The 21878-nt window shown below is 45.2% G+C and overlaps 1 protein-coding gene across 9 annotated transcripts in view; it reads left to right on the top strand.

The window, feature by feature from the left end:
* The window catches only part of IGDCC4 (immunoglobulin superfamily DCC subclass member 4), a 198101-nt gene that overhangs the window by 108756 nt on the left and 67467 nt on the right, over nt 1–21878 (top strand). For all 9 annotated transcript variants that reach the window (XM_084641365.1, XM_084641360.1, XM_084641364.1 and 6 more), the window contains one exon: nt 17785–17922. In XM_084641365.1, coding sequence (XP_084497491.1) covers nt 17785–17922 — 138 coding nt within the window. The remainder of the gene's footprint in view (nt 1–17784; nt 17923–21878) is intronic.

The following is a 21878-nucleotide window of genomic DNA, read 5'->3' as shown; positions in this document are numbered from 1 at the left end:
AGGGGCATAGCGAGCAGATCGAGGGACGTGATCGTTCCCCTCTATTCGACATTGGTGAGGCCTCATCTGAAGTACTGTGTCCAGTTTTGGGCCCCACACTTCAAGAAGGATGTGGATAAATTGGAGAGAGTCCAGCGAAGGGCAACAAAAATGATTAGGGGCCTGGAACACATGAGTTATGAGGAGAGGCTGAGGGAGCTGGGATTGTTTAGCCTGCAGAAGAGAAGAATGAGGGGGGATTTGATAGCTGCTTTCAACTACCTGAAAGGGGGTTCCAAAGAGGATGGCTCTAGACTGTTCTCAATGGTAGCAGATGACAGAACGAGGAGTAACGGTCTCAAGTTGCAGTGGGGGAGGTTTAGATTGGATATTAGGAAAAACTTTTTCACTAGGAGGGTGGTGAAACACTGGAATGCGTTACCTAGGGAGGTGGTAGAATCTCCTTCCTTAGAGGTTTTTAAGGTCAGGCTTGACAAAGCCCTGGCTGGGATGATTTAACTGGGAATTGGTCCTGCTTCGAGCAGGGGGTTGGACTAGATGACCTTCTGGGGTCCCTTCCAACCCTGATATTCTATGATTCTATGTCAGTGTCCCCCTCCTCCCGCCCCTGTACCCCATCACTGCAGAGCAGGGCAGAGGGGACAGCCGGCTGTGCGCAATCTGCTAATCAGCTGGGCGGTGCTTGAATCTCTCCTGCGTGGCCGCCCAAGCATGCAATTTACAGGGAACACAGGGTCTAACCCGGCCCCAGATGTGGTGTAGGGGAAGAGGAAGTCCCGTCCTCCGCAGCCCAGTTGGATCTTCCCCAGTCCCGCCCCCTGCTCCACAGTGATTTACTCCTCTGCCCCGAAACATACTGTTGGGGAGGGTCGCATGGCTGCTCTTGTGGCTTCCCTTTGCTTCCCCTTCAGAAAGTAATTTTTCTGTGGGGAAGCAAATAAATCTGCGGGGACATAAATTCTGCGCATGCACAGTGGCGAAGAGTTCCCCCAGGAGTAGTCAGTGGCAGAGATGGCAATAGAATCTAGAACTCATGACTCCCACTCCTATTCTTGAATCACATTTCCTCCTTACAGGGTTAGATCCTGGCTCTGTCAGGAAGCCAGGAACAGTGGTGGCTGAAGCAGCTGCATTCCCAAGGGGCGACAGCCAGGCTGGAAGTGGATGGGCAGGACTGAAGTACAGTGCGGAGGGTTGGTCTCAGGACAGGTGTCACGGGTCAGGAGTTTGGCGCGTGGCCAAGGTTGCGTAAGGAATGGGACCAGGATAGTAAGGGAGTGCACTGGGGATTGAGGTAATGCTGTGGAACTCGATACCCAGCCCTCGGTCCGTCTATACAGTGGGCCGGATTCTGATCTCACCAACACAGGCTTTATAGTTTCTCCTGTGAGATCAGAATCAGGCCCTGAGTATGGCCATGGCCAGTGCTGTGTGCAGTGTTGGTGTAGCCGTGTCAGTCCCAGGATATTAGAAACAAGGGGGCCGAGGTAGTATCTTTTATTGAACCAACTTCTGTTGGTGAGAGAGACAAGCTTTCGAGCTTACACAGAGCTCTTCTTTACTTCTTGTCTCTCTGTAGCCAAAGCTGTCAATCTTGCTGCCACACATTCCAGACTCTCTAATCCTTCAAACAGGAGCACAAAATACAATCCTCCTTCCAGGCGAGCACAGCAGCATGTTGGCAGTATATTTGCCAGCCATGGTTTCTGTAGCCTCAGCTGTGTACACGTTTTGTAAAGGTTATTTGTATTGCAAGTTAGGAAGCCTTGCTCACTGAGTGATGCTCCGACGCTGGCATGTGACTGATTTAGAGTCGAGTGACTCTTGTTCACAGCATTCATCTCATGGTAACACCATCTTGAGGGGCCAAACGTGCCGAGTTCTGACTGCAGGAAGTGAGTGTAAAGGGATGATTACAATGAAGGTTCGTATGGTTCAATGCCAAGTGGCAGTGTTCAGGAGAACAGTTGTATCGTGCAGATAGCTTTGTAGTAAGACTGGAATTCCTTTTGCATAAACTGCAGGTTGAGGATATTGCTCTGGACTGCATGATGTAGTGGTCCCATTCTGTGGACAACATACAGAAAGAAGCTTTTGTGGATCTTCTCCTTTTTTAGACACCCCCCCCCCCACACACACATACACACTTTCTCAGTAACGTCTGTAGAATTAGGTTTTCCAACATTTCTCGTTTGAAGGAGCACTTTGAGGGCTTCACTAGGATACACTGGCTGGATAGCTGTTTTAGGATGAGAGAAGGGCACTGCACAGAGAACTGCAGTGGGAATCCCTGTCTCGGAGACCCTGAGGTATCTCCAGTGTTTTCTTGCCATTATGCAGGTCCCTGCCTGGAAAGCTTGCCCTACCCTGAACAACTTGCCATCAGTGTAGTCTCTTTGCCATATGACCTGTGAAATCAAGAGAAATGGATAGATAAGAAGCTGGCAAGAAGGGAAGGGGCTTGTCCTTATCTAAATGGATCAGTGTTGTTCCAGTGGGCCTCAGGCACTGGTGCACCTTGGTCCTGCCTGCTGGCACACAATAGTTTAGTTTCCTGTGGGCTGTAATACTTTGGTCTAATTTCGGTTGTTGGGTTAGTGTGCGGGTGTTGAGTGGGGTTCGTGATCTGTGAGCTACAAGAGGTCAGACTGGATGATCCGGCCTTATACTCTCTGATGATGATGTCCCAGCCCATCTGTGCCCTTCCTCTCATATCCCCAGACCCTTCCCACTCTGGACCTTGGCCTCTCCCTAACATAACCCCTCTCACCCTTGCAACCTCTTGCCCTGCCCCTTTCAGCCCCAACTTTTCCCCTTTCAGCCCTTGTATCTACCCCTTATGCCTGCAAGTCCCTCCCTGTTTAGAAGGGTATCCAGTAGAATTTGACATATGTCCTAAACCATTGGCTGATAAGTAGGGCCTCCAATGGAACAAGAAAAGAGCCGCAAGTTTTTTATAAGAAGGTGCCATCTTTACATAGTGGTTCTGGAGAGTGGAGCCTGCTGGAAGATCACAAACATGCCCTGCTAAGCTTGGCTGGCTAAAGTTTGAGCGATTTTTAATGTTTATCAGTGAATAAAGGGGCATCCATAGGGCAGTCTGGCTGGCTCTGCTCCCTTTTGGCTTAATGAAGAACAGTTCTAAACGTGTGTAAGGAAACAGCGAGCCATTGTTGACAGCTTTACAGGAGGCTGAATGGTGGGCAAAGCGCACCCTGACTGATTAGCAGCAGACCTGAAGACTGCCTGTAAATACAGCTCTGTGCCCTGCAGGCCTCAAGGCTTCTAAAAAAAAAATAAAAAAATACAAAAATAAAAAAACCCACAAATCAATTCCTGGAAGAATGCCACGGCTCGGTCTCTCGCTGGGCTTCTGGGAACACATAGTTTAGAATGTTGACTTCCTAGCTGAATCGGTACATTAAAGGATTTAATTTCTGAGCAGAAATCCATATTGGCTGTGTAAGGAAGTTGAGAAGAGTGAAACAGAACTGTCTGGTGGCCTCTTCTTTCACTGGGATTAGGCTCCATTTGCTTCCCAGAGTTTCAAGTCCAGGGCACAGGCAAGGGAAAACTATTGTACAGACTGTTCATCTCAAGCCAGTTGGACAGACGTTGCCCAGAGCTGCTCCCAGCGATCATGCTTAACCAGTGTAACACTCTTGATAGAAATATTCTGAAAGTCTTTTGTGACATTTACTCTGCGTGTGTGCGCGCACGCACTCTATATACACTCTTTGATCCTCACTTTGAAAGGGCCTTGAATGAGCTGCTTTTTGTGGGTTTCTTTTGAAGGTGCCATTTTATCCTGCCACTTTGGTATCTAAGTACTTGACTTTGCTCAAAATCAGGCATTTATATACATGTACATGAAGTGATAACATTTGTACCAGCTGTTATGCATGCAGGAGAGCGGCTGCTTTTTAAAAAACTAGAGTGGATTTTTATTTGTTAGTGATTTGGGGATATTTTTTCTGGTGGTCTAGACTTCCAGCTATTTCATTTGAGGGCAATGATTTGAGTGCAGGAGGTGAAAACTCTTGGGGTCTAATCTGGATACCTTCACTAGCAATAGGAAAATCATTTAACTTCTTGGGGCTTTTGTTTCCCATTCTATATTTATTTTCATCGCTTTAAATACTTATTACTGTTTTATTAATAATAATATTCATACTACCCTAGCACAGACCTGATATATGGAAAGACACAGAGTTCCAAAGAGTTATAAGCTAAAAGAGGGTGATATTTTCCTACCTGTTGTCTTGCACAGAGAATCACCGCACGACCAAGTGCTTAACTGTCTGCAAAGCAGTGCAAAGTGTATACAGTATAAAAGACACAATATTAAAGCTCATGTATGTAGGTGGGCAGAAAAGACCAAGGCTGGCTAATGCAGCATCCTCTGTGTAATCAAAGCAGAGAGAAAAGCATCTCCACATTCAAAAATATCCTTTATGCTCACCCAATTGCTCCATTGCAGCCTAAAAAAGAAAGACATGAACATCTCCATGAAGGAAGCGAGGAACGTGGGCATTGCCAGACCTCATCAGAGCAATGGTCTGTGTAGCCCACGGTTCTGTCCCCAACAGTGGTCAGGGCCAGATTTTGTTTGTGTTTTGAGCTTTTGATGCTACATAGCATTAGAGGTTCCAATTCACCAAGTCGCTTAAGCGTGTGCCTAGCTCTGTGCACATAAGTAGTTCTCAATGCCTAAAAGTAGGCACATGCTGAAGCGCTGTGGTGAATCGAGAGGGGAAAAAGAGGCCTTTATCCAGAATCACCCCCTCCCCCACACTCTAGAGGTGCAGAAAGATTCCGCTCTGGACCTGGGACGGTTGTAGCAGAAACTAAAAACTAGCTGACATTGTTTTGCAAAACCCAACACTGGCCTAGTGTTACTGAGCTGGTGTAAATCGGTGTTGCCTCATTGACGTCAGTGAGACTGTGCTGATCTACGCCAGCTCCGGACATGTCTCATTCAGCGCTGCGCTCTGCAGAGATTTATTGTTATATGCAGATACCGAAGCTTATGTTTCAGAGGTTCTAATGCTTTTGCCTGACCATGGCCATGGTTGTGGGCAGAATACCAGGCTTGAACTTTGAAGAGGGACGACTGGTTTTAGGAGCCTAACTTCAAGCGCCCAGCTTGAGACCGTCGGAAAGGGCCTGAATTTCAGGTGTCTCAAGTGGGACGCCCCGAATCACTAGTCACTTTTGAAAATGTTGGCGACCGGGCTTCCTTCTGGGACCAGCTCATCTCTGGGCCACTTGGTGTTGTGTGGCTGGGAATCACTGTGTACACACTCTCTCTCTGTGTTCTGACGAGCACTGCTATAAATCCAGAAACGCCCGAGCCACTGTCTTGGAGTCTCTTATTATGTACATTGTCCCAGAACTGTTCATGGCACACTTTGAGTACATAGGTGGTGTGCAAATCTAATAATCCCAGACCTCTGCTCTCCAGTTCTTCCTAGATGTGCAGCATCCATAGGAACAACTCATAGATAGTGCCACAAGAGGATCTAGCCAGAGGGGAAAGGCAGATTTGTGGGATGTTACTTCTCTTCCTTTGTCATCATCAGCTTTCCCTCTGCACAATCCATATAGCCCCTGAGTTGAGGGGAGTGGGAGTAGGGGAAAGTTTTGCAAGCACAATGCCTGCATTTCTGAAGGGGCATGCTTTGCAATGGATAATTTGCCTCTTTATTAGCTGCAGAATAACAAGAGCAATAGCACTGACTTTCTCAATTGAACAGCTGGTCAGTGCTAGAATCTGTTCCCAGAGGAGATCTGCAAGGATGAATTAGATTTCAGACTCCTCCGCAGAGGGTGAGAGAGTTCATGGAAAAGAAGACTGAGATACCGAGATTTCCGGCAATCAGGCAACAAACTGTTGACATGTGAGAGCTGACGGTGTCGAGTCGTGTTTAACCTACAGTGTCTTAGCTGATGCAGGGTGTTTATGGAATCAAGGGGAGATGTGTTAATTTCCTCTCTGGAAGAAGTCTCCTAGTCACTGAAAGTGACCCCTGGAAATGAGCTGAGCAAATAACATTTTTCCCCGTTGCATTTGGAGTATTCTTAGATGATGTTGTGCACTAGCAACAACAGAAAAGGATAACGGATAACTTTTTGTTTGCAGTTTGGGCCTATTTTTAATAAATCTGTCTCAAAGTTTTGAGATTGCCCATTTGTTAAATTTTTGAACAAGCATCTGCATGCGTTCTCCCGTGCTGCCCCTCATGCTGGGAGGCACTCCCTTTAAACATCCTCAAAGCCACCTCATTGTCCTCCTTCAAATCCCTGTTTAAAACTCACCTTTGCTGTGATGCCTTCAAAAAACCTGACAATGGTTAGGTACCTGGTGGCCTGAGACCACTGTCAGTCATGATGACATAACGTAAGAGCAGCCATACTGAGTCAGACCAAAGCTCCGTCTAGCCTAGTATCGTGTCTTCCAACAGTGGCCAATGCCAGGTGCCCGAGAGGGAATGAACAGAACAGGGCAATCATTAAGTGATCCATCCCCAGTCACCCATTCCCAGCTTCTGGCAAACAGAGGCTAGGGACATCATCCCTATTCATCCTGACTAATAGCCATTGGTGGACCTAGCCTCCATGAACTTATCTAGTTCTTTTTTGAACCCTGTTATAGTCTTGGCCTTCACAACATCCTCTGGCAAAGAGCTCCACAGACTGACTCTGCGTCATGTGAATACAAAAACTTCCCTTTGTTTGTTTTAAACGTGCTGCCTATTAATTTCATTTGGTGACCCCTAGTACTTGTGTTATGAGAAGGAGTAAATAACACTTCCTTATTTCATTTTTCTACACCAGTCATGATTGTATAAACCTCAGTCATATCCCCCCCTTAGTTGTCTCTTTTCCAAGCTGAACAGACCCAGGCTTATTAATCACTCCTCATACGGAAGCCATTCCATACCCCTGATAATTTTTGTTGCCCTTTTCTGAACCTTTTCCAATTTTTGTATATCTTTTTTGAGATGGGGTGACCACATCTGCACGCAGTATTCAAGATGTGGGCGTACCATGGATTTATATAGAAGCAACATGATATTTTCTGTCTTATTATCTATCCCTTTCTTAATGATTCCCAACATTCTGTTCGCTTTTTTGACAGCTGCGGCACATTGAGTAGATGGCTCACGGTTTCCTTGTACTCCCCTGTCTGTCTGTAACCATCTGTTTTCTCTTATTTTATAATTAGATTGTAAGATCTTTGGGGCAGGGAGTCTTTGTTTTGTGTTTGTACTGCACCTAGCATGATAGGGTCCTGGTACATGATGGGAGCTCCTAAGTGCTATAGTAATACAAATAATAATAATGATGTTTGGATCTCAGGTTTGGGTTTGATATTTTCTCCAATATTTACTTGATTACTCTTCTGATTGGAAACAGGAACCGGTTTTCTGATGCCTGGGAGCACTTTCACCAAAGACTTGGATGATTTTAAAAAAATCTCATTCACTTTTCACCGCTTACTCTACACTACACTACAATAATAATGGGGAATTTCAATTATCCCTATGTTGACTGGGTACATGTCACGTCAAGACGGGATGCAGAGATAAAATTTCTCGACATTGTTAATGACAGAGCAGCTAGTCCTGGAACCCACAGAGGGAGAGGCAATTCTTGATCTAGTCCGAAGGGGAGCACAGGATCTGGTCGAAGAGCTGAACCACTCGATAATAGCAACCGTAATATAATGTAGGGGGAATTCCAAAGAACCCACCCTTGTAGCATTTAATTTCAAAAACAGGAACTACTCAGAAAGGAGGAAGCTAGTTAAACAGAAATTAAATGGGAGAGTGAAATGCCTGCAAGCTGCATGGTAACTTTTTAAGAACAGTATAATAGAGGCTCAAACTAATCGTATACCCCAAAGTAAAAAAAAAAAAAAAAAAAGAAAGGGCAGCGAGAGGACCAAAAAATGCCACCCTGGCTAAAAAAAAAAGTGTAAAAAATCAGTTAGAAGCAAAAAGGCATCCTTTAAACATTGGAAGTCAACGTCTACTGAGGAAAATACACATGAGCATAAATTCTGGCAAGTCAGGTGTAAAAGTATAATCAGGTAGGCAAAAAAGGATTTGAGGAGCAGCTAGCAAAAGACACAAAAACTAACAGCAACGGTTTTTTAAAGTACATCAGAAGTAGGAAGCCTGACAATCAGTGGAGCCACTGGATGATCAAGGTGCTAAAGGAGCCCTCAAAAAAGACGAAAACTATTGTGGAGAAGCTAAATGGATTCTTTGCATTGGTCTTCACGGCAGAGGATGTGAGGGAGATTCCCATACCTGAGTCATTCTGAGTACTGTCCCAGACTGAAGTGTCAGTAGAGGAAGTTTTGGAACAAGCTGAAAAATTAAACAGTGATAAGTCATCAGGACCACATGGTATTCACCCAAGAGTTCTGAAGGAACTCAAATATGCAATTACAGAAATACTAACCATGGTATGTACCTATTGCTTAAATCTAAGGATAGCTAATTTAACACCGACATTTTTTAAAAAGGCTCCAGAGGTTCCTGGCGATTACAGGCCGGCAGCCCTAACTTCAGTACCAGGCAAATTGGTTGAAACGATAGTAAAGAACTGAATTATCAGACATGTAGGTGAGCACGATATGCTGGGAAGAATTAACATGCTTTTTGTAAAGGGAAATCTATTAGGTTTCTTTGAGGGAGTCAACAAGCATGTCGACAAGGTGATCCAGAGGATATAGCGCACTTAGACTTCAGAAAGCCTTTGACAGAGTCCCACACCAAAGGCTGTTAAGCAAAGTAAACTGTCATGGGATAAGAAGGAAGGTCTTCTCATGGATCAATCACTGGTTAAAAGATAGGAAACAAAGGATAGGAATACATGGTCAGTTTTCATAATGGAGAGAGGTAAATAATGGGGTCCCCCATGGATTGGGGACTTGTGCTGTTCAACATATTCATAAATGATCTGGAAAAAGGGGATGAACAGCGGTGTGGCAAAATTTGCAGGTGATGCAAAATTACTCAAAATAGTTAAATCCAAAGCAGACTGTGAAGGGCTACAAAGGGATCTCACTGAACTAGGTGACAGGGCAACAAAATGGCAGATGCAATTCAAAGTTGATAAGTGCAAAGTAATGCACATTGGAAAACATAATCCTAACTGTACATACAAAATTAGCTGTTACCACTCAAGAAAGAGATCTTGGAGTCATTGTGGATAGTTCCCTGAAAACATCCACTCAATGTGCAGCAGTAGTCAAAAAAACTAACAGTGTTAGGAATCATTAGGAAAGGGATAGATAATAAGACAGAAAATATCATAATGCCTCTATATAAATCATCGCACCCCCATATCTTGAATACTATCTTCAATTCTGGTTATCCTATCTCAAAAAAGATTTATTAGAATTGGAAAAGGTACAGAGAAGGGCTTCCATACGAGGACAGATTAAAAAGACTGGAACTGTACCAAATGATTCAGAGGAGGGCGTAAGAACCCTGCAGTAACAAATGTGGAATAATCTGAAACACCCTTTCCCCCCTTTAGTCTCATCCTCATCCTGGTCTTTAATAGTTAGGGATTGCTTTAAGCCATGCAGAAACTTGAGGTTTAATATCCCTTCCAGAATTTGTATCCTTAATTATGATAATTGCGGCTAGTCTTCATATCCAACCCCTCTCTGAATCTCACTAAATTCTTGGCCGCAGTGACTTCCTATTGCAATGAGTTCTGCAGTCACATTAGATATTGTGTGGAAACGTTTTTCCTTTTACTTGTTTTGAATTTCCCACCTTCACAGGTGCCGACTTTTCATTGTGCCTGGGGGGGTGCTCGACCCCCAGCTTTGTCCCAGGCCCCCACTCCGCCCCTTCCCTCAATGCTACACCCCTGCCCCGCCTCTTCCCGCCCCTGCTCCACCGCCACCCCGCCTCTTCCCCCTCCCCGTTACATCCCTTCCCCGAGCGTGCCATGTCCTCATTCCTCCTCCCTTCCTCCCCAGCCTCCTGTGCACTGCAAAACAGCTGATTGGGGTGGGCAGGAGGCATGGGGAGGGAAGGGGAGGCGCTGATCAGCAGGGCTGCCCATTCTTTATATTATTCACCATCCCATTCCTTTTGCATCCAAACATCTTGTCAGCTTTTTGACCGAGGTTTTCAAGAAGCTCTGAAGCCCAGTTTCTTTCTTGAGTTGATACGCTTAATTGAGAACTGTGTGATGAGTTTAATTTCCCCTCCAATGTGTATTACTTGGCATTTGTCAACATTAAATTTCATTTACCATTGTGTTGCCCATTTGCCTACTTTGGTTAGGTCCCTCTGAAGTGCCTCATGTCTCTCTCTAGTCCTGACTAGCCTAAATAACCTGTGTTATCTGAAAATTTTGCCCTTCACTGTTCACCCCCCTTTGCGGGTCAGTAATAAATTTATTAAACAACACAAGTCCTTGAGAATGCCTGCTATTAACCTTTCACTGGGAAGAGAATTTACCATTTAATCCTGCTCTTTGCTTTCTGTCTCTCAGCCATGACAAAGCTTTGCCTCTCACCCCGTGGCTGCTTAGCTTTTTTAGTAGCTTCTTGTGCGCAACCTATCAAAAGCTTTTTGGGAATCTAAATAAATTAGGTCAGCCGGTTCTCCTTTATCCACAACTTTATTGACACATTCAGAGAATTCTAAGTGATTAGAGAGACATGATTTTCCTTTGCAGAATCCGTGGTGATCAGACTCTATCAGATGATGATCTTCCAGGTATTTAGTTATTCTGTTTTTAATTTATTGTTTCAACCAGTTTGCCAGGTAAAGATGTAAGGTTTGCGGTTCTATAATTTCCCCAGATCACTCCTGTTTTACTAGACTAAATTGATTGAGCTTCTTTGGTCTCTTATTACAAGGCATGTTTTCCAGACCTCAGATCATTCTTGGAGGTCGGTGTTAACTGCTGTTAGCGTATTAGGTTTTATAAAGTGTAGGAGTCAGAACATCACGGCTCTTGGTGCCATCAGCACTGTGGCTCTGATAGGAAAGGCGCTTGGTTTGGCCGCCTGGTGTAGAACTGCTGGGGGCTCTGTGCTTGCCTCCGGCATCCCTTTCCAATAAGACCATGTCGTTTAGGACTTCAAACTCTGGCCTAATTTGGCAGCTGGGATACACAAGCTGAGCCGCTCTGGATGCGGAACTCTAGGGATGAGGACTGAGCTGTTTCTATAGCAACCACTAGCCGAGGTGGCTGGGCTCTCTGATCCTATGGTAAAAGACCCCAAAAATTGAGTCAAGTTGTAAAGCCCTTTAGGAAAAGGTGTTGTGAGGCATGAGGATCTGTTTTACGTAAGGGGGGGGGACTTGAACCCCCCACCCCCTAAATTGTAACCTCAGAGGACACCAGGAGCACCCAGAAAAGTCTGGCAAAGCTTTTTGCTGGGAATTGGTGCCTGTCTGATTAAGCAAATTGCTTTCAAAGTGCCTCCCGGTGCTCTGTTCTGAAGCGATGCACGGGGGCTGCAGAAGGACGAGACGGAGTAGCTGCCGTGAGCCTTGTGAGGAAAGTCGTAAATCAGGCCGAAAAAGAGAAGTGACCATTAAACTCTGCGATGGCCGCAGCTTTGTCCCAGGCTATGGTAAGTGAGCAAACGCTCCCATCTGGGCTGGTGCTCATTCTGCTTTATCACTGGGTTCTACTTGGAAATGCACAGCCTGGCTCCTGAATGGCCAACTTCATGCCTAGTTAACCCAGTACAGCAGGCTGGGGAGGGGGTGGGGGGATGGCCTTTTGTGCTGCATATGCCCTGTGAAGAAGGGGCTGAATAGGTACAGTGGGTCCATACCCCATCTGTGCTGCCAGCCCTAAACAGGACACCGCACAAGGGGATTTGAGGGCAGACCTAGAGCAGGCCCATGGGGCGTGCTAGTCTACGGCGCCAAAGGTCCGGCAATCCCAGTGCGGGGTGCAGAGTGAAAGCGGATGCTCTTGCAGGTCACAGGTATGTTGGATGCAGCGGGTGGACTGGGGAATTCCATGATTAGAGGCTTCTAGGTGCGATGGTAATACAAATAAATAATAACATTTCCCCGATCCCTGCACAAAGCCAGAGCAAATGTCACCCTGTGTGCATGCACAGACCCCCTGAGTATGTGTTCACCAGGTACCCCAGCAGGTGTACTCTACTCAAGATCTACTTGCACGTTTAAAGTGTAGTGACCCAACACCCATGTCCTCCACTGTCTCTCCTGCACCCGGTTCCTTTCTGGTTCCATCTCAAAATTGCCCTCATATTTTCCAACCCCCTGGTGGACTTGTTGAGATCTCCCTCCTTGACCTTATGTTGCCTCTTTCCACTCCCTTGGCTCGTTTAGAACCAGCCTTCGCTCCCTCCGTGTAATATGCCCACGCCTGGTGCAGAAGTTTTCTAATCTGCAACGGGAGCAGCCTCCTGTGTCTCATCACTTGAGCATTTCATTTCAAATCTGGATTGACCATTTCCCTCCCCTGCTCTCCCACAAAACCTCCACTCTCCACCGCTTCTCCTTGGTGGCAGTGTTATTTTGCTCTTTAAAGCATTTTAGGGATATAGGCCCCAATTCAGCACCACACTCCTGTCCGGGAGTACCACTCTCCCTGTTCAGTAAAGCCCCGTTCAAGTCAGTGTGCTCAGTTGCTTTGCTGAACGGGGCGAGCGCGACTCATGGACTTCCCTACTTTGCTGACCTGGAGCTGTAGCATTGATGAAAGATGCTATTCAGAATACAGTTGCATTTATCTGATACTTCAGCCGACTTGGATCTTTTTAACTCTCCACGTGCATTTTTATAGTAAACGCCCCCTGAGTATGTCAAGGAAATGCATGGCCTAAAACAACTGCAATTAAGTGGTGCAACACTTGTGTTACAATCAGCAAACCTGAGGGCTTTGCTCTGCATGACAGGCGGCGCTACCCTCTCGCTTATTGCTGATGTTTTCTAACATGTGCCTCAGAAACAGAGCGAGTGTGGGTCCTCAAGGCCCAATTCCCCTCTCACACGACGTCTCTGCTTGGGTAACTCCAGTGACTTCAGGGTAGAGCGTCACCCCCTTGATATTTAAACAGTGGGCCAGACTTTTGGCTGGTGTAACTCCACTGAAATCAATATTTGGCCCAATATGTACAGCAGGGAATAGAATGTCTTTTACTATCCAGTGCAATCCAAGGTAGCCTAGTCGGCATGCTAATTCAAGCATCCCTTGAATTTTGCTATAGTGTGATCGTACCTTTGGCTGTTAAGCCAGTGGTGTTTGTAATCTTTTATGCCATAGGCCTGGCCTGAACGAATAGCTTATGTAGTTGAATGTAGCAAAATCCTGTTCAGCTCCCAGTGTGTTTATAAGCATGAAACCAGATCACAGATGCGCCTTTTCCCATCATTCACCCCTTCTAATGTAATTGTTCCATTGTGTAAAGTGCTGATACGTGCTCAGACCTGGCTGAAATACCTGCCTTTTTCTCTGAACTTTGTTGCGACTCTGCTTGGGTATTTGGAAAGAGTTTGGAGGTTAAATCTTAAGAATGTCCAATATAAATGTTGCACAGGGTAAAAGTCCACAGCATGCTTCTTTGTATCTCTGCTTCCATCTGGTGGACAAATGCTGGCTACTGGTCTTTTTCTATACAGGGTCCTGACTCAGGGATTTTCCGCAGTCCTCTTTTAGAGCACATTTGCATTATTCTAAAGAAGAGGTCTTCATTCAAACACACCTGGGACTTCAGCAAGATTTGGATCCAGATCTAAACTTTACAGGGGTTGGACCCAACTCTAGTAAAAAAAACCCACGTTTAGTTCACAGCATGGTGCATGGAGCGGGTTTCAGACAGAGTATTTCATTCTGTAAGCTCGGTGTTTTGTTGGCAGAAGACTGCAGAAGCTTCCTGTGTTTCTGGGTCTCCATTCTTTAACATTGCAGGAAAATCTTCGAGGTTAGTTTGAAACGGACATGTCAGTGGGTTAAATTTCCTAATCCCAAACTTCCTGGTTGATAATCCTGCTACTTTGCACTAACATAATTCGTTTCATTTCTAGATTATGTGTTTACTTGTGCATAAGAATCTGTGTTTCCTTGCTAGCCTTGGAGTTTGTGTCAACCAACTCTAGGAGGAGGTTAACTAGACACTTAGACACCATGGTGTTGGGCACCAGTATAAATAGAGGGCCATGTTGGTTTGTAAGATGTAAATACACACTTTTCCCCCCCTGCTAATATTGTGTATACTTAAAGATTTTTCTAATCTGATGTACCACTAATAAAACCTTCACCTGATATTTCTCTAATAGGGTAGCAATGAAGAGATTTTTGCTGCCACGTGACTTCATGTGAATGAACAGATTCTAATTAGATGAAAAGGGGAGAGGTTAGAATCACTTGATACTGTCGGATCCCAGCAAAGAGGGTAAACTCAGCTGTGTGAGACAATCTGGCCCTGATGCTTGCTGCCACCCGGGAAGACTGAGAAATCCAAGTGGGAATATCCTAACGCTGCATCCCTAGCTTATGTGTTTTGCTCTTCTACCTGCCCCTGAGCTGATGCTCTGTTTCTAATGTCCTGTGTCATGTCTCGATCTGAGAATTAGAATTTCTGTGCTGAAAACAGTTTCCGGCGCAAGGCTGTCAGCAAAGTTGTGGCTTTCTGCACCAGTGCCAAAGAACTGGGAACATTAAAGTATTTTACTGATTCAGAGTGAAATTGTTGGGGGAATGTTATGCACTCAGGGGAGCTTCTGCCCCTTATTAGAGAGACAAAGTGGGTGAGGTAAGATCTTTTATTGGACCGATTTCTGTTGGGGAGTGGTCTCTTTCGCCAACAGATGTTGGTCCGATAAAAGATATTACCTCACCTACCTTGTCTCTCTAATATCCTGGGACTGGTACGTATATCTACCCCTTATTCACCATGTAAACAATGCCACAGCTAATCCTTAGAAACACATGCATTGCCATACCAGATAAAATCACTCGTCCAGCAAATCCATTGTTCTACCTCTGGTCGTGACCAAAGTTTGATATTTTGGAGTTAAACAACCTTCTCCCTCTACTAATAATACAGCTGTGCAACTGTGCAGTGTTGAACATGTAGGAGAACTGGAGAGCATGCTGGGTACATGTGTCTTTCTGCAATTCCTTCCTGTCGCCCCACCTGATCAGTTTACCCCTTAAAGCATGAGATTCAATTCCCCTTATTTTAGTTCACGTTAGGCAGGTGCAGACTCTAACCTCGTGCTGTACGTGGCTTTGTTTGCTGGTTTGTTCCTAAAGTGGTGATGCACTGGGATCAAAACCAGTAACTTACAGTGTCGAGACATTTGGGGGTAGATCCTGACCCTGTTGGAGTCCATAGCGAAACTTCCTTTGACTTGATTGAGGTCACAATTTCACCCATGGCTTATCAGATAAATCGCCCCATCCCTTTGCCCTGAAAGTTGTTGCATGGCCCCTTTTCACTGGCAGTCATGGGCGGGTCTGGCTTCTGCATTTTTGTTGCCAGAGGGAAGCTGCTGTAGCTGGATTAGGAGCCAGGAACTCTTCCATTAACCTTACTCCATGGTATATTATTTTTCTTACTTTTCTCCTCCTTTCACCTTGTCCTCTGCTGAAGAAGAAATTGAGGAGGGCAGGGTGGAGGTGAAGTAGAGAGAGTACTTACCCATCTTTATGAAGTGCTTTGAGATCTGAGGATTAAACATGCTGCATCTAAGAGCTAAGGACTGATATTACTGTATGCATTTTGCAATACACCAGGCTGACAATGAAGCATTCCCTCTTGTATGGACACCAAAAGGCTGTCTGTGCCTCCCAGTGAAAATAACATGCACCTTTTGGTAACTTCAGCAAGCAGGATCTAAAAGAATTACAGCATCCTTGAAGGCACACAATATTCTTTTTCAGGAACGAGAGCTCCTGGAGCAACCTTAAGGGAGGCCGTAATTACTTGTATTGTGCAGCACTGCATATCTCCTACCTGGTGAAGACAACAACAGCATCCTTCAGAAAGCACTGAACCTCTTTCATTAGCTGCGGAGAGAATAGGATTCCTAGTGTCAAAGCTGCTGTCAACTGATAAAAAAATTTCGTTTCAGCAAAGACATTTCCTGTCTCCCTAACCTCTCCTTATAAACTTGGCTGAGAGAGTCAGAAGGTTCACTTCAAACAAAAAAAGACCACTCTTGAGTGTCTGGAAGTTGTTCAATACGTATACACACTGGATATACATGTCTCCCTATGTGACTACAAAAACACTTTGGATTATCTATACATACATCTATACCCTCTGTATGTTGTATGTAATCTATATATTGACTTGTTCTGTGTGCATAAAGATGAAGGTGTGGTGTGCAGAGAACTGATCTCTCAGTGGTTGACTTTAAAACCTAGCAGCTGGTTATCAAAATGTCTGTGATAACCTTTCCATATTCAAAACAAAGAAATTCACCTTTCTGCTTATAGGCAAGATTCAGCTGTTAATGGGTGAAGTAATAAATGTGAACACAAACAAAGGATTTCAAGTATTTTATTCGGCAGCTTCCTAGGAATCTTTAGAAAATCCTTTCCTGACCACAGTTCAGTGCAAAACTTTGCCAGCTTCAACATTGTGGCATTTGGCCCCTCATTTCGTGCAGGCAGCATTTGCAGCTGCATTCAAAGCCCCTTGAAAATCTGGCCCTTTGTGCTGGTTAAAGGGACGCTGTCAACTAGAGTGAGTCTCAGGCCTGGTCTACACTAGGACGTTGGATCGATCTAAGATACGCAACTTCAGCTACGAGAATAGCGTAGCTGAAGTCGACATATCTTAGATTGACTTGGAATCACTTACTTCACGTCCTCGCGGTGCAGGATCGACGGCCGCCGCTCCCCCGTCGACTCCACTTCCACCTCTCGCCGTGGTGGCGTTCCGGAGTCGATGGCAGAGCGATCAGGGATCGATTTATTGCATCTACGCTAGACGCGATAAATCGATCCCTGATAGATTGATCACTACCCGCCGGTTCGGCGGGTAGTGTAGATGTGGCCCCATATTTTACAATTTTAAGTAATTAAATTGAACTTTTGTTCTGAAGACAAAAATAATGGCAATGGAGGCTGGTTACCAGATTTAATGTGACAAGAAATTAGATGGACCTAAGATGTAGTTTTCAGATCAAACTTTGCATTGGAATTCCTCTAAGTATGGGCCCGTTCAGATCTGGGGTTCTGGTTTGGCCAATTGTAGAGGTTCTGAACCACAAAGTGCCTGATCCTTCTATTGGAGCTATGTGGATGGGACCTGGGGTTGGTGCAGAACTTCAGTGGGGCTCCAGGCATGCATCCACTTTCACTGACATGGATGTGATTGCAGGACGGGGCAGAACTCTAGATCAGGTTCTACACTTTCTCAAAGTCCCACAATGTTTGGCTGTGGGCTTGCAGTTCAGGACTTGACTTGAACAGAAATGTTGACCTGAAATAGAAACTCATTCCCCTGAAGTCTTCCATGTCCATTCCAAACCCAATCACATGGCACTCCTATGGGAGAACCAGGAAGTGAAAGTAACCAGAAACAAAGGTGAAATTGACCAGACCAGTTGAGTGAACTGCAAAAAATGTAACACACAAACAGTGTAAACAGGGAGGAAGAAAAGTCTGTTTTCTGTGATGGTTTGTTCTTGAAATGGAGGTAAGGAATTGGCTAGTTTTTAATATAAATGGAATGTGGACAGCACTTCTTTAAAGAGTTTCTTTTATCCCTCTTTTTTTTTTTTTCCTGGGTGTATTTAGGTTCCCAACCAGCTGTGACTCGAGATGTTGCTATTGTTGCTGCTCCGGAGAACACCACAGTGGTAGCTGGAGAGAGTGCCGTCATGGAGTGTATGGCCTCTGCAGAGCCCACCCCATTTGTCTCTTGGATACGACAGGGTAAATTAAGATAATTATTCTTTTGATGTTAGGAGGAGTCTATGCACACTGTATTTTTAAAATCTATTAAAAGGGAAAGTGCTGTGGAAGAGAGGGCGCTTTTTAAATTGCTACCCACTGTATGGGGCTATGTACGCGGTGATCTGGAGTGTCCTTTCTGAGCTGGGATTACTCATTGAATCTAAAACCTTACAAAGCGTGCAACTTATTTTATAGTTGTTTGATCTGTAAAATAAATGAAATTCTGGTTACTGGATGCCTTTTGATCTAAATTAGTCATGGCAGTATTGTATGAGCTGGAGCATTGAAGGTCACCATATAGGGGTCAGGCTGATGACACTTCTTTTGTAATGGTTCAGAAAGGTTAGTGGGAATTTTAACACATCTGCTGTTGCTTTGTAAAAATAACTTTTGATATCTTGTGGGATTATAAAATATTATAAGGATTCTTTAGTCATTTAAGGGGCCTTGTTTTCAAAAGTAAATCCTCTTATGGTCAAGATAATGAAGGTCTGAGAAAGAGTAAAGATATCATTAAGTGCCTGTAAATGAGCCAGACTGATTTTCATGTGTCAAGGGCTGATCAGCCTAAATCAGAAGTAGGGCTGGTGTAACCATCACTGAGGTTGTGTCAGATGTTTCCCATGAGCGATTAAACATTGAAACTTGCCATGTGGGTTCTCAGTCCAGAAACCACGTCTCAAAAACATATTGAAATAGTTTTCAAAAATCTGTGTTATGTCATAAGCCTCTTTCCTTGCCCTCAGAACCATTTAATCAACTCAGTCTTTAGCTGTAACTTGCCTACTCCGGGGGCTCTTCGTTAATGGCAATGTTTTTGGATGTGCTAATATTTCCTCCTCCGCCCCCCCTCAAAAAAAAAAAAAAGTTTGCGGGACTCTGTGTGGGGAATACAAACAGGGAGGATTAATCACTGAGGCAGAGCTGGAATCTTGCATTTCATCCCATGTACTTAAGACATAATTAGCAATACCCATCTTTCCCATGCTAAATAATTTATTCATTGCTACACTGAGAGCGGTGAGTGCCCAGAGTATTTGTAATCAGAGTCAATTAGCACGGTTAGAGTTTGGGTTGTTTTTTTTTTATTAAATGAGTGGCACGTTTTCTTTCAAGCTGTAGTTTTTAAATGTTTGTTCTGTGCCCTCAGGTTTTCGGTCTGGATGTCCTTGGTTTAGCATGGATGAGCTGATTGGGCCTCATCAGTCTTCATGTGGTTATTAAAATAGATTTGGTTCCAAAATTGCAGTAAAAAGAAGGGCTGAGACACTCAGGATGAGTAAAGTCCTGTAACACTGAGGGTTTCAACTGTAGGTCACCCATTGAAACTCTGCCACGACAATCAGTTCCATCTGGGGTCAGATTTTCAAGTCACTTGTGTTTAGGCATGTGTGCAAAATGTGCATGCAGGTGTGTTCCTGAATTGAACGCCTGGGTACTGAATTGTGGGCCCATCCGCAGACCAGCAGTAAGTGGGAGGGTGTGTAGACGTTGCTAACAGCCGCGTTCCACATCAACTGTGCTAGGTGACAGAGTAACAGCCGTGTTAGTCTGTATTCGTAAAAAGAAAAGGAGGACTTGTGGCACCTTAGAGACTAACCAATTTATATGAGCATAATCTTTCGTAAGCTTATGCTCAAATAAATTGGTTAGTCTCTAAGGTGCCACAAGTACTCCTTTTCTTTTTGTGCTAGGTGAGTGGCCCTTGCTACTCGGAGCAAGCCACCACTCGACCTGGAGGATGCATCTGTGTACCCTGAAGGCAGGAAGCTTGTCTCTGTCTCCACATGCAGCCTTAACTGAATGCAGCCAGCAATGGGGTGTGGAGCCAGGAAGACGTTTCAGCTTCTGCTGTCTAGGGCAGTGTGTCTAGAGGGTGAGGGGAATGGCAGAGCTTCCAGCTGGTGTGTTCTTCCTTGCTATGTATCGCAGCAAGGATGAGAAGTTACAGAAGTAGCAGGGATGTTAGCAGCAGTACCGTGGTCGAAAGCAACCATGGCTCTTGTGGAGGGGAGAGGAGGCAAACAGCATGGTTCCCCATAGTGCATTGGAAGCTGGTGGGTTATTTTTGAAATCTAAAACAAAGTTCTAAAATAGTAAATCATGCATGAGTGCAAAACCTGAGCCCCCTCGGCCCCGTATAGCTCAGCCTGGCAGCTGGCAGGTTGGATTTACGAGTGCCCAGAGAAGCCTCTCCTCCCCCAAGCAAATTCACCCACAATCTGGCCCAAAGTCCCCTTGCATTGCTTAAACCCTGACACAGAGCAGGCTGGAGGAGGCAATGTTTGGATCGCATAGAGTAAACGTCGCTGGCTCCAGGCCACCGGCTTCCTCTGAGCTCTGTTGGGAGCAAGGAGGAACTATGGTGGCAGCAGGGACAGGAGCAGTCAGGGTGGCTTGCATGACACTCCACCTAATCTCTGGTTGACACAGAAGCCAAGCGTTGCTTTAAATTACACCCAGGCCATTTTGACTCCTGGCCAGCCCTGGTCCCTCAGGGACCCCCCCGCCTCCACACTCTCTGTTCTCAGTTCTGAGGAACTGCCAGGCCTCTGACCCAGCATTGCTCCTGGAGCTTTGCAGCAGTGATGTTACAATTAAAGATGTTTTGAGAAGGAACAGAAACCGGGCTTGTGCCCTTTTCTCTTACACACCTTCTGAGGCGACGAGAAGTCCTCCAGCAAAACCAGGCAAGGCCAAACGCAACTCCCTATGTCTTCAGGGGGAAGCTGAGGTTCCTCATCATCCCCCAGGATCGGGCCCCAAAGCCATTTATCACTTTCTGCAAGAACTCTCTCTTTGCTGAAATTTCTCATGCCAGGAGAACTGTAGAGTCCCTGGGTCTACCCTGTTTTCAGAGTAACAGTGCTGTGCATGGCCTATCCACAGCAAGAAACAGATCAGGAGTCTTCAAATGTAGCTGATCTGACAAATCTTTGTCGGATCCAAGTTGAAGGCTCATGTGGAAAATTCAGCCTTTGCTGTTCATGGCAGGGTTAGGTTTCAAAACCAGGCCAGTAAATTCCCATGTAATCAAACTGGCTAATATGTTACAGGTCAGTAACCAGAGCAGGTACATAAAAATTTATTAGCGGGTTTGGCAAATTCATTGCATCCTCAGTGTTGTGAGCCAGTTCAGTACAGCTTCCAGGAGCCGGACAGGAAAAAATCTCTTCAGTTAATGGTGACTCAGTGCTCTGGCTCCTTGTAAATGTGGGATTTTTAGCAGACAAATACACGCTGGATTCCATCCCGCAACCTTGTCCAATAGGCATGTAATAAAGCAATTATCTTCTTCACATATGTCAGCCTTAGATATGGTCTGAATCCAGATACCCCGGAGCGTAGGGGATGTTTGGCTTCAAGTCGGAACTTCTTGGCTATAATGGACTAAACCCGGATCCGAACTTGCAATCAGTTTGGATCAGGATGAGAAGTAGTCTGAGTCCATCCCTAGGAGAAACCCAATGGTGAAAATGATAATCACGGGCTGTCTCTTCTTCTCAGCTGCTACCCCTTGCCAGTGCAATATAGGTTCTTCTTGGAGAGAGCTGGTGTGCGCATTAACTATGGGCTTAAATCTGCACCACAACTCTGCCCCTGAAAGATGCCACCCATTGCTAGGCAGCAAAACAACTTTGACTTTCATTGTAGCAGAACACCTGCTCTGCTACAGTTCAGGTTGATCTGAAATTGTTCTGTAGCATCTGAGTGTAGAGTGATAGCATGAGCATTACTGATGTGTTGGGGCATAGCACAAAGAGGGCGCTGTTAAGGTTGTTTTGTGGGGGTGATATTAGTATATTTCCTGTTTTTCAGAGGTTTACATTAGCTATTCTCCATATCCTGGAAAGACACAAGGCTTGGCTGGCCAACCTTAGCTCTATGTTAATGAAGTTTGGGCATTTAAGTTCGGTGCTGTACAGACATGTAGT

The sequence above is a fragment of the Lepidochelys olivacea genome (genome assembly GCF_965140295.1).
Source record: "Lepidochelys olivacea isolate rLepOli2 genome assembly, chromosome: 10".
Taxonomy (NCBI): Eukaryota; Metazoa; Chordata; order Testudines; family Cheloniidae; genus Lepidochelys; species Lepidochelys olivacea.
The sequence above is the reverse complement of the archived record's forward strand: the minus strand, read 5'-3'. Positions and strand labels throughout refer to the sequence as shown.